The sequence below is a fragment of the Microchirus variegatus genome, assembly GCF_963457635.1.
Source record: "Microchirus variegatus genome assembly, chromosome: 23".
Lineage (NCBI taxonomy): Eukaryota > Metazoa > Chordata > Actinopteri > Pleuronectiformes > Soleidae > Microchirus > Microchirus variegatus.
This window is the reverse complement of record NC_139824.1, coordinates 10,765,154-10,777,792: the sequence shown is the minus strand read 5'-3', so window position 1 is coordinate 10,777,792 and position 12,639 is coordinate 10,765,154. Positions and strand designations below refer to the sequence as shown.

Sequence of the window (12,639 nt, the reverse complement as noted above, 5' to 3'; positions counted from 1 at the left end):
AATAACATGCAATAAAATGTATGTGAAACTATAAATGTAAAGAACAATAAAATACTGTAAATAGCTTTTAAAAAACTATATAAACTTAGTAAAAAAAAAAAAACATTACACTGTAAAGAACCCACATTATAAAACAATATAAATATATAGAACAATGAAATACTGCAAATAACCGAAAAAAAACATACATAAACTGAGTAAAAAAGATATGCATTACACTTAATTAATTCATTTTCCAACTTGCAGAACGATAACGTCACACAGGTTAACGTGAGGTGGGGCCCCTTTAGGGAGGTTTCCTACTGAGATGTCATTGCAAACCGCACATTTCAGTAAAAACAGCCCTCAGACTCCAAGTGTCGGGGGCCCCCTATCAGCTCGGGGCCCCAAGTAGTTGCCTGCCTTGCCTGTTCACAAGCTGCGCCTCTGTGTATGTGTGTGTGATGTCCCTGTCTCTTGGATTCGATGCCACCCATGTAGCAAAAACAATTACAAGTGAATCTGAACGCCAACAACACTGATGTTAAACATAATTGCAAGTTCTGGTTAGTGTCATAGAAATCATAAAATCATGTGTTGTCTTTTTGTTGTGACATTCAGAGCGATGTTATAGGAAGTTCCCCTGGAAATCACTGACTGAGGGAGTGTGTGTGTGTGTGTGTTTGTCAGTGAGTTCCATTTGACTGAACATGACGTGGGTGGTGTGGTTGCATGGCGGTTAGCGCCGCTGCCTCCCAAGAGTTTGCATGTTTCTCTTAAATTCCTCCGACAAGCACGTCAGGTGGTGAAGACTCTCTGAATGACTGAAAATGTTCATCTTTCCTGAAAGTCCAAGATCTCTGTAGAGCTAAAGATTCATCCAAGCTGCTCAGTTTATAGCAGGGTAGCTTCTGCTTGGATATTGAACATATATTAAAGGTGCCATATGTAAGAATGTGGCCAAAAACGGTTACTACATTCAAATTCAAAATACCGAGGTCTTTTAGGTTTGGTTTTCTGACATAACTGGCAACCCGCGGTTGCTCGGCAGCTGAGACTCTACTGACTGCAATGATTGGTAGACGGCGGTAGGTGGCGCCACATGCCAAAACATGATTTCAAAACATAAACATGATTTGCAGTCTGCAAAATATATTTTTTTAATGCAAATATTTTGGCTGCACTGTTGTTGTTGGTGAGTTCAGTTTGTTATATGAACATTATTCCTGAGTCTCTGTGACATATTAGGAGGATTTTACGACCAGTTGCTTTAAATTGATTACAAAATGCACCTTTAAATAGCAGTTGTTATTGTGAACTTGGAAGGTAATGGTGAGGTTAGGGTTATTCGACTGCAACAGGCAACTTCAACAATAAATTAATTTAGAAGATTTAAATTATTGAAGTGTGTGTCAATCAGTCAATCATTGTTTATTTATATAGCACTGTTGGAAATCTGTAAGGGGCTCAAAGTGCTTCACTGGAAAATAAATACTAAAAAACACTCAATAAGTTAGCAGGAATAAAATACACAATAAATCAATAAGGAAAACCAATAAAATAATAGTCAATAAAATTATAAAATTAGGAGCAGAAATGTGACCCAAATAAATCCACTTTACTCACAGTTGATGTTTTAGGGTATAGTTGAACTACAACTTTAGTGCACAGTTGTGCCCACAGTGTTTTGTTTTTACCCTTCTTGTTCTGTTTATTTTTCGGATCGAGAACTTCTCACTTGCACGACAGGTTTGCCCACTTTTTCATTTCTCCAAAGGCTTGCTAACTTTAGTTCCTCTTTAATTGAAACCTAAAAGATTATCCATACTCCTAGTTTTTATTCAGCACATAGACAATTTTAAGACAATGGCAGTGGCATGTTTTCCCCTGCTTTCTGCCCCACCCATATCTCAAATGTCTATGAGTTATTAAAGCGCCATAAAAGAAAGCTATTTCCTCTCGTAACCTCTCATATGTTTTCCATGAGAAGACTCAAAATGTAATACATCCATTCTGATTCTGTAAAAAAAAAAAAAAAAAGAGTAAATGAGTAAATGTTTGCAGGACCTTGCTTTTTTCATTTTGTCCCATGAATCATCTCACTGCCCCTCAGATTTGTCTGGTGACCCCTGTTTGCGAACTATTAAATTACCAACTTACTAACTAGCGTAATGTATTTATTTTTATTTAAGGGGAAATTAAATCAGTGTCATTGTCCATTTTAAACTGTATTATCAAGGGTTGCATAAGGTAAAACTATGTAGATTTGGCTAGGATCTAAGAATGAGCCTATGCTGCCCTCTGTTGGTTTTTTCTATTTACTACCATCTGTAAATTTTAATTTGACCATCTTACAATCATTGTTTTTATTAATCAGTTTTTAACACACGATACTGTATTTTACTTAATTGTCTATTCACATGTTTTAATAAACACTTTATATTAATTCACGTAAGGACGGAACCATTTGTCGGGGGGGGGGGCGGGGTCCTACGTCACCGGAAACGGAAGAGAAAGAATCAAACAACCGGTGGTGTGTCGTTTGTACCCGCGGGGACGCTATTGCACTGCTAATGCGAGGTCAGTGTAATATCTTCAATTTGTCCAAATTGTTCATTGTTTATATCTTTGACAGCTTCTTATTTACTTTCACATAGCGTTAGACGAGCGGTCGGTGGACGTTAATGGTTTATACTCGTGTTGTTAAGTCTTTAATTCAAGTTTAGTCTGTTTGTTTCTAAGTCCATGTTTATACTGAGTAGTACATAGTAGTATTTAGCGGTAACTTGGTTCAGACATTGTCTGTGTGAATTATCTATCTTTATATAGAGATAGATAATTCACACAGACAATGTCTGAACCAAGTTACCTTGGTATATATATGTCAGCATATATAGCTGACACACCTGCTTCAGCTCGTCATCAAGCTCTGCAAAAGCCTGATAACGACCCATTAATTTGAATCAGGTGTGTTGGAGCAGGGCAGCATCTAAAACATGCAGGGCAGTGGTCCCTGAGGACCACGATTGAGAAACACTAATCTATATGAAGGTGTTGCACATACAAATAGCAGTAATGTTATTGTTTTCTATCAGTTAGACCTTCTACAATGCATTTTTTATATGTCCCCGTTCACGTTAAAACGATGTCTAAATCTACATTATTCATTCCCACACCAAAAAATTGAGCTAACCCTTTTATGTATTTTTGACACTGAGTGTGTTTACACGCACACTAATAACTGATTATTATCTGTTTTTTTGCAGTTATCTTGTTATTCAAGTGCTCATGTAAACGGGATAAACGGATTTCATTATCACACCTCGGTTTCTGTCAATAATCTGATTTCTTAGAGACATGTTTACACCTTAAACGGTTTATTCCAGTTACCCGATTATTGCCAGTAAACAGTTTATTAGTGTGCATGTAAACGGACTCGTTGAAAACATGCAAAAGAGAGAAAAGCACACACAAACCAATATAATGAACTAAACCTTTAAAGTCGACAAGTACTTAAGAAACCATTAAATCATTCTTTTCAAATGATTTATGCTGTTGTTCATTTTGTTTGTTACTTTGAACTTAAAACACTGAGCCTATCACCTCTTTTTTCCTAGATGCCCCACATGTACTATAAAATGGGACATTTTGGCCTCTCCCTCCTCCGCTCCACCAGGACATGCTGTCTCCACCGAAGGGTCTTCACATGTTCCCACCCCTTCTACCAAAGTGCCATCCCGGTCCACAGCTGCCAGCATAGCAGGCATGTGAGCACAGATCTCTGCCAACACATACAGGACTTAAGTGGCCCCGAGCAGAGACTGCTGAATAAACTCTATGAAGGACTGATTGGAGGACAGAGGGCATCTCTTGCCGAGTCCATCACCCTGGTGGAGACGCAGCATCCCAGGAAGAAAGAGCTGGCACAGGTGCTGCTGCAGAAGGTGTTGGCCTTCAGGGCGGAGCAGGAGAGATGTAATGGAGGGAAGCCTGTGGCCTTTAGAGTAGGTGTGTGGACTCTATTTCTTTCTGTATTCAGCCTCTCATCTCAATTTGTCTTACAAACGAATGCTGTACCTTTGATCCTATTGATTTGTCTCTTGTCTAAATGATTAACTTTTTCATTATATGGAGTCTTTTGCACAGTTGCCACTTTGTCATATTTTAGCAGGAAAACCACAGGTCTTACCAATAACAATATAGACCCTGTCGGAGCAAGAGTAGCTTCCTGATATGTATGTATGATGACTCGCCCGAGTTGCTCTAGTTTCTCCCTCCTTAGTAGCTCCCTGGCATAGTGTATCAGTTCAAACATCTATGGCCTCACTCAAAGACATTTCCTCTTCCTCAGAAACTTCACTGTCAGCTTATTTTGCAGTTAACACTGCAGATATAGGTGACACCGAAGAAGTCACCACAGCAGAGTGTGGGCTGTCTTCTTTTGTAAGCCTATGTCGTCATGCTGTGTTGCAGAGGCCAAGGTCACCTTACAATAGTAACATCATTCCTTTAATTAGAGAAAGCACTCACAGTGTGCATACCTCATCTACAATCAACATGGATCCAGATTTCAATTTATTATTTTTTAAATTGTGGCTTAAATGATCTATATTATGTTAAAAACATTCTATTTTGAATAGTTCACCACATTATGCAAAAGTGGGCCCAGTTTCATTGTTGTATTTTAAAAAGCATTAGTTTTAAAGCTTCCTCAGTCTTATATATAGAACCAAAAACAGGTCATGATAACAGGCCTTGGTGTCATTTCTTTCTGTGGTGATTTCTCAGGTCTCTCTGGTCCTCCTGGTGCAGGGAAGTCATCCTTCATCGAGGTGGTGGGCAAGATGTTGACTGGACGCGGACATAAAGTATCAGTGTTGGCTGTGGACCCGTCCTCCTGCACTACAGGAGGTAGCATCTGAAACACAATTCATAAACATGTGACACTGAAGAAAAATTGTATCAAGAATTTAAAAAGATTTCATAATTTTAGCAGTTTGTTAATGCTGTTAAGAATGAATTGAAATGCCATATGCACAATCGACAGCATCAGTGCCGCACCAAAAGTGTTTAATATGGGCTATAAACTTAATTCAGTGCCTTTTGTTGCAGGGTCTCTGATGGGTGATAAGACTCGTATGACTGAACTCTCCAGGGACTTGAATGCTTTCATCCGACCGTCGCCGACCTCTGGAACACTGGGTGGAGTCACCAGAACAACCAATGAAGCCATTGTGCTGTGTGAGGGCGCAGGATATGACATTGTCCTTGTAGAGACTGTAGGTAAGACACTAGTTTTCATGAGTTTCTCCTTCGGTAAAATGTACTTAGAAAGCAGGAAATAGTTGTGTATTTTTGGACGTAGTCTTCCTGCAGATTTCCTCTGCTTCTTTTTATTTGTCTCATAGTACACCAGTATTTTTTCATCATGGTTACTTGTTTTTCTGGTACATTTTTCTGACGTTTGTCAGTACAATTGGCAACGAAAGAAAGACACGGCAGTTCATACCTGGTAGTAAATAAGATGTGATAATCCTAAATTAGTTCTTAAAATGAGGAAATGTATATTGATGCTGCAAAAGTAAAACATGTGCACATATAACATGCATTTAATAGACTATGGTATATACTGTACATCAAGTGACTGGAATACATACCGTATGAGCTTAATATTTACAGTCTATATCAAGTTTGCACCTGAGACAGTGCCTTTCACTAAAGAAGGGTTATATTACACTTAGATGAGTAATATCAGTGCTTGTTGTACAGTCTAACAGCAGCATTCATCCATTCATCGTTCATCCAGTTCATATCTGGAAGTAGAATTACTATTCACATGCGTCTGGAGTGAACACCTGTGATCAGATCTCACTGCAAGTGTGTTAGAAACACGATGAAGCGAGGACATTTTTTGGCTAATAAATCTTTTTGTTGCAAAAGTTGCTCTGTGTAAAGAATATAGTCATGTTTTTTGTGTTCCAGACCAGATCAGATTTAAATGTATTCTCAGTGCATCTTGGGTGCATTTACATTTGAGCTGCTCAGTTGGTGATTTTTAGGCCAGAGACGAGAGAATTAATGACAAACTTCATAAACTTCTCTCTGTTCAGAGTTGCATCAACCTATTTCTATCTATCTATCTATGTTGCAAAATAGAATCAAAACACATTTTTGAAACTGATAATATGATCGAAGGCAGATTTTTTTAAATAAATAATATGATTAAATATGTATTGCACTTGTTAAATTTTAGTGTTGGCTATAATAAGCAAGTGTGACACTGGTCTCCTCCTCTTCGCACGTCGAGGCTAGAATCTATTCACTGCAAAAATAATAAGACTGCATGCACTCATTCTTTCCAAAAGCAAGAATCTTTATTTTTACATGTGTATTTTTCTCATGCTCATACACAATGTTGTGAATGATATAATTAATGACATGATCAATGATGGCTCATTATCATTAGAATTTCACCGATCCACTACATTCTCAGATTACCCGTAAAAGTCTGCATCACTTTTTTTGTGTGAGTGCTCGTCATTTAATGTTGCCTTTTGTTTCCAGGTGTTGGCCAGTCAGAGTTTGCAGTGGCCGACATGGTCGATATGTTTGTGTTGCTGATTCCACCAGCAGGGGGCGATGAACTCCAGGTCAGTCAACAACATGCACAGCAGAAGACTTCTCATGAGTGTAGTGTCACATCTGGAAACAAAAAACGGTTTCCTTTGGTTAAACATATGCTGATATGTTACGTCAGACATTTTGATTTAACACCTGGAATGTATATGTTCTTACAGATAATGATAACATGAATATGAGAGATTATACTGCACATTCATACATCCATGAGTACTTTCCCTTCAGTTTTTGTGTCCATATTATGTAAAATGAAACATGATGACAAACTATATGGCAATCAATTTATTACTTAGTCGAATTAATCACTTAATTTGCCTAAGCAATTAGGATTAATATTATGGTGATTATGGCCATTAAGCGGCTCAAGTGGCATTTGTTTTAATTAGTGTAATTATATCTTACACAAAACACATTGCCATTGAAACCTAAAACCCTAATTCAGACTGGAAGTAGAATATTAGAAGTGCCACATGATTATGTGACAGAATTGAGGTGCAATATTACTTGTCAGTCAGAAATAGTGCAAACAGTACTGACCTCGACCTTCATCAACAGATGAATAGCAAGAGATTGTTTTTATCAGGGTGACACGTGCAAAAGACTGTGAGATTTGATTGGGTTTTATTGGTTTCTTCTCGTAAACTTGCAGCCAGAAAATATTTCTCAGCAAATTGGCCACCCAGACATATGATTTATTTACACCTAGACATCAGCTGTATTTATATGCAGACGTTGGTTTTATTTACATCTAGACATGAGGTTTATTTATAATTTTGTCATACAAAGTTTGCAACAACGTCCTGTAAGAGGTAATCCTGTTGTGTGGCTCTCATTGAGGTTTCTTTTTTTTTTTTTTTTTTTTTTTCTTTACCTGTTGAAAGGTTTTTTGGGGTGAAGTTTGCATATTGTATTAATATATATATATTTTATTAATATAAATTATTACATATTGTATTAATGGTTAAATTTCTGTCCAGGGTATTAAAAGAGGCATCATTGAGAGAGCTGACTTAGTGGTGGTGACAAAGTCGGATGGGGACCTGGTGGGGCCGGCCCGGAGGATCCAGGCTGAATATACCAGTGCGCTCAAACTGCTCAGGAGACAGTCCAAGTCCTGGAATCCCAAGGTTTGTATGTGGTCTTGTCTGCGTGTTACCACACCGATAGTGTACTGAAGGAGGCAGAAAACCCCAGAATGATTAGCCGTTTAAAAAAAAAAAAGAGATAACTGGCATGTGTTCAACACTGAACCCACTGGGCAGCTACAGCTGCCGTGTCAACCCAACAAGCTCACACACCGAGAGGTCAGCCGACCCGAGAATAAGCGGTGTGGGGTGATGTTGGTGATGTCATAGCATCACTGTTTCAGCACCGCAGTGTCTCGCTAACCCCCCCACCCCCCACCACCAAATGTCCCAGCAGCTCACCCGCCTGCTCGCCTGGCCTTGTCCCTTTTGTTTTCCTAGCCTAGTGCAGCAGCTGCCCGCTGAGCGAGCTGCAAGGCAACATCCCTGACTTACTCCCACCTTTCCTCACACTAAACCACCCCACACCCATGACTGATGCTGTGTCCTGAGTTTTGCTCATTTTCAGCCATACTCATATAAAAGCTGCTCTTATTGCCTCCTTTGCGATCTATTCTCACCACTGTCTATTTTTTAAATCATTATCAGACTATTTTTTTGGAGACGTGGACAACAAAAAGCAGATAAACAGAAAGTCATAATTGCTGCATTAATTTCTTTTTTCTAGATAATTTAAGTACCTGAAATCACAATGAGGGCTGCAAATCAATGCCATTTGCTTTAATTATTCTGGGTTGGAAGCATAACATTCAAAGACTGATGTCTGTAAACTATGGCGAAGCCAAACAAACATCAGCTCCTGTTTTTGCCTTATGCTCCTTCCCAATCCTTGCAAAATAATCAAACTAATTGTGTTTTTAGGGCATTACATGATGGTAAACATGTCATTTTATTACACTTAAACAGTCTGGAGGAGACTGTAGGGAATCATTGATTTTATATTCACACTTTTGTCTCTCATTTAAACTCCTCTTCTCCTTTTTAATGATGTGATTACAACAGGTTTTGTATTAGCAGTGTAGCGGTTTCCACATGCATGTTTGATCACCCTCACTTTTTTGGAGTTGCTCTGAGTCTGATGCAGTTTCTCTTCTTCTTTTGTCTGCTTTCACTTTGAACGTTGCCCTGGATTTCATCATATGTTCTTGAAACTGTAAAAGGCTTTATAAAAAGAAAAAAGCAAACCAAAAACACATAAATGACCTTTATACTCAAGTTGCCTCTGTAAACAAGGTGTAATGGGGAGATGAAAACACAGAAAAACGACATGGCAGCTTTTTATAGAATAGCTGCGTCCAAGTAAATCCTGAAAAAACAACAACAACAAGCTGATAGGATGGAAAAAGCACAGACTATGCTGACTATTAAATTTTAACACACTTTTAACAATGCCTTTTTTCAAAGGTTTTAGGGTTTTGATAAAAATAGATGCATGACCAACAAAAACTAAGACATATTTAAGGCAGGATGCTTTTCCTTTGGTCACATCTGAATTATGACAACCACATCACGGTTGTTGGGGAAAAAAAGAGACATTATATTCAAACCTGCGTCTTGCACCCCTACCCCAACTCCCTCCTCAGGTGGTGCGTGCCTCCTCTCACACTGATGAGGGCATCTCAGAGGTCTGGGCCAAGATGGAGTCATACCGGGACTTCATGCTAGCTAGTGGTGAGTTGCAGGGCCGAAGAAGAGCCCAGCAGAAGGTTTGGATGTGGAGTCTGATCCAGGAGAACGTCCTCAGCCATTTCCAAAATCATCCCAGCGTCAGAGACGCTCTTCCCCACCTGGAGGACAGCGTCACCAAAGGGGCCATCTCTCCAGGCCTGGCTGCTGACCTGCTTCTGAAAAGCTTCTCATCATCATCTTCATAGTAAAACTGCAGGACTGGATGGATGTGTCATGGTTCATCAAGGCAAAGAAAAAAAGAACAGAATAAGATTAGGTGACCTTGATCCTGTGGTTTTCACAAAAAAAAGAAAGAAGGAGCTTTGCTCTTTTTAATCTCAATTTTAAATTCATAATACCTGAGGCAGAAGTCAGCCCTTTCACAGACAGACTGTTTCAACTCACTTTAATCCAAAATCAGGAGAGGCCTGGCTGAGCATACAGTTCTTATGTCTCACCTTCGTCTTGAAGACATTAACATTTGGAGAGTGGAAGGACAATTCCATTAGTGAGGAAAAGCTGCCTCAGAGATCTTTGCTGCCATCATCTTTTTTTTTTCCCCTAATGTAAAGAAGTAACTCTGAATTGCTTCTTGGACGAGAGCTCTAGCCTTTATGAGCAGTTTTAATAAAACGTACAGGGGATTGATGCGGTCATGTTGTACTTGAATAAATTGTGTCTTTTGCAAATGTATATATGACAGTAAATATCGTGAGAGTATGACTGTTTAGTAATTGATAATCTTACTCACATTGATGGACATGTTTTATAGCTCTTGTTGAGCTGCTGTGGACATTAATAACACATTGTCTCTGAAATCACTTTTGAGATGACTTCTTATTCACATCCATTGAAAGACTGCGGTAAAGTGAGTAGCACAGTTGGCTCAAGCTTGTCTTCTTTTGTGTTTTCTCTAGATATGAACAGCTGAACATAGTTACTCTGAAGGATATTAGTCACAAGATTTATCAGAGATCTAGGTACACGTCCTCTGCGCTCTGAAGCTGAAATATCAGTGCTTGGATTCCCCTGAAATCAGGTAAACTGCACCACACGCCTCAACACCACCAGAGATCTAAAGACAAGAAGTCAAATACTCCCAACTTCACTACAGCTGCTTTATTAAATTATATGCTTCACACAGGAGGTTAGTTTTCTTATCAGTTATTATACCTAATGCAGGATGATGTCATATGTGCAAACTAAGCCAATATATATATTTTTTTTTTATTATCTTTTTCTTCACACGGACAACGGAGAAAAAATAAATAAATCAAAACAAAACAAAAATAAATAATTCAAATAATTACATAAGGTTTCGATCAGAGGATTCATTTTCAGAAATGTATGCACTAGGTACCATAACAACACATATATATAATATCTATGAGAAACATATTTAGAGAAACAGCGATATTGTTATATATCTTACCCATTTTTCCCATCTTTTTTCAAAAATATAAACTTGATTTCTAATTCTCATTGTTATTTTTTCCATTACGTGTATCTCATTTACAAGATCCTTCCATTGCTATAGCCATAATAATCATTACAAAATGATCATTACATCACTTACTATAGCTGTAATAAGTGATGTAATATTAGATGTACATTTAAATTTCATAGAAAACATGCAGATAAGGGGTTTAGACAAATTGGACATTCTATATTGACTTTAGGGGCACCACCTTTCGCTTTATGTCAGCTAGGATTGGCAACAGTGTAGAGTTTAGTCACCTGAAGATCACTTGCTTGAATAAATAGTGGTCCAACATACAGCAGCTTAAATTTGGCATTTAAGGCTGAGAATGAAAGTATTTCTTGCAGACAAGTTGTTTATTAAGTGCAGTTCATATAATTTTACTGTACACTCACGGGTCATTTAATTATAGGACAGCTGATAAAGTATCAGGATTGACACCTGACGTGTTCTGCTGCTGTCGCTCATCTGCATGTTGTGCACGTTGTGGTCTTCTGCACACCTTGTTTGCAACTAGTGATTATTTACCGTTGCCTTTCCGTCGTTGTGTACCAGCGTTACTCTCCTCTCCACTGGATATTTCCTATTTTTTTTGAACCGTTCTTTGAAAACCCAGAGAACTGTTTGTGTGTGATGATCCCAGTAGAATAGCAGTCCATGTTCAAAGTCACATAAATGATCTTTCTTCCCTTTTGTGATACCCATTTTGATCTTCATCAGGTTCTCTTGACCATGCCTACATGCTTAAATGCTCTGTGGTTGCCATGTCATTGGCTGATGGTCAAATGGATCGAAAGTGGAAAGTGGAGGTTTTCTTTTATCACTTTGAGATTATTTGTCCACATCTTCCAAAGATGGAATACAAACATTCCTCTTTGATTTGTGTTCTTACATTCTCCAACCACTAGAGGGTGCCCTAATTTTACTCCTGCCTTGAATTCATTATCCTAATGACTGGACCCTCAGTGCCAGTCAGTTCTCCTCTTCATAATGCCCCTGCCTCCTGCCCTCCATCCATTCTTCATTGAGCTTGCCAATGGTGCCAGGTCACTTGGAGGTTAGGACATCAGTGGCTGCCACTCTCCTGAAGCACAGTCTGTTCTGTGGTCCTCACCACAGCTAATCTCAGTTGTCACTGAAAAACTGAGTGTGGGACTGAACAGCTTGCAACCTCAACCCTATCTTTTGATATTTAAAGTGGGGAAAAAAAATAGTTATTTTAATACTAATCCACGCTTATCCTGAGCCCCCTCAACCGGGAGGACAAGCTTCCAGGTCGCTATTCATTTGCTCCTGCCTGAGTTAAAGCGAAAGAATGTCGCCTGAATGCAGATGGATTCATTAGGTCTGAGTAACAACCTTCTCCTCCATCATGCTGACACAAACGCATACACACTGTAACTGCGCTGGCTTTGCGAAAGGGAACAGTGAGTTCTGCAAACCTGGACACTCTCCCCCCCACACACACACACGCATATATACATATACGCATATACTGTTGCCTGCAGTGTAAATAACACCATGCGGTTTCACTAAGGAAGATTAACTCAAATGCTGCTGGATCGTACTCGGCCATTTTAGCCTAAACAGAGCCCATCCACATGTGTTTAGCATTTCGCTGGATCTCTTGAATGTAAGCAGAAGACAGAGACTGGCTCTTTGATGAGGCTTTTTCATGTGTAATGGATGGGCTTACACTGACAGTCTTTCTTTGTGTAAGCAGTCTCAAGTCAGAATGTTTTCCTGGCTTAGGACAAAGCAAAAAAGAAAAAAAACATGTTGCCCCCA

At 38.9% G+C, this 12,639-nt stretch overlaps 1 protein-coding gene across 1 annotated transcript; it reads left to right on the top strand.

Moving 5' to 3' along the window:
• Positions 1 to 3,596: 3,596 nt before the first annotated feature.
• Positions 3,597 to 9,613, top strand: mmaa (metabolism of cobalamin associated A; the record flags this gene model as incomplete). The annotated part of the gene is made up of 6 exons (XM_083909371.1): positions 3,597 to 3,987; positions 4,768 to 4,890; positions 5,092 to 5,262; positions 6,544 to 6,629; positions 7,596 to 7,745; positions 9,287 to 9,613. 6 exons carry the CDS (start codon positions 3,597 to 3,599, stop codon positions 9,575 to 9,577), a joined length of 1,212 nt encoding a protein of 403 aa, XP_083765497.1. The 3' UTR covers positions 9,578 to 9,613.
• Positions 9,614 to 12,639: the final 3,026 nt, after the last annotated feature.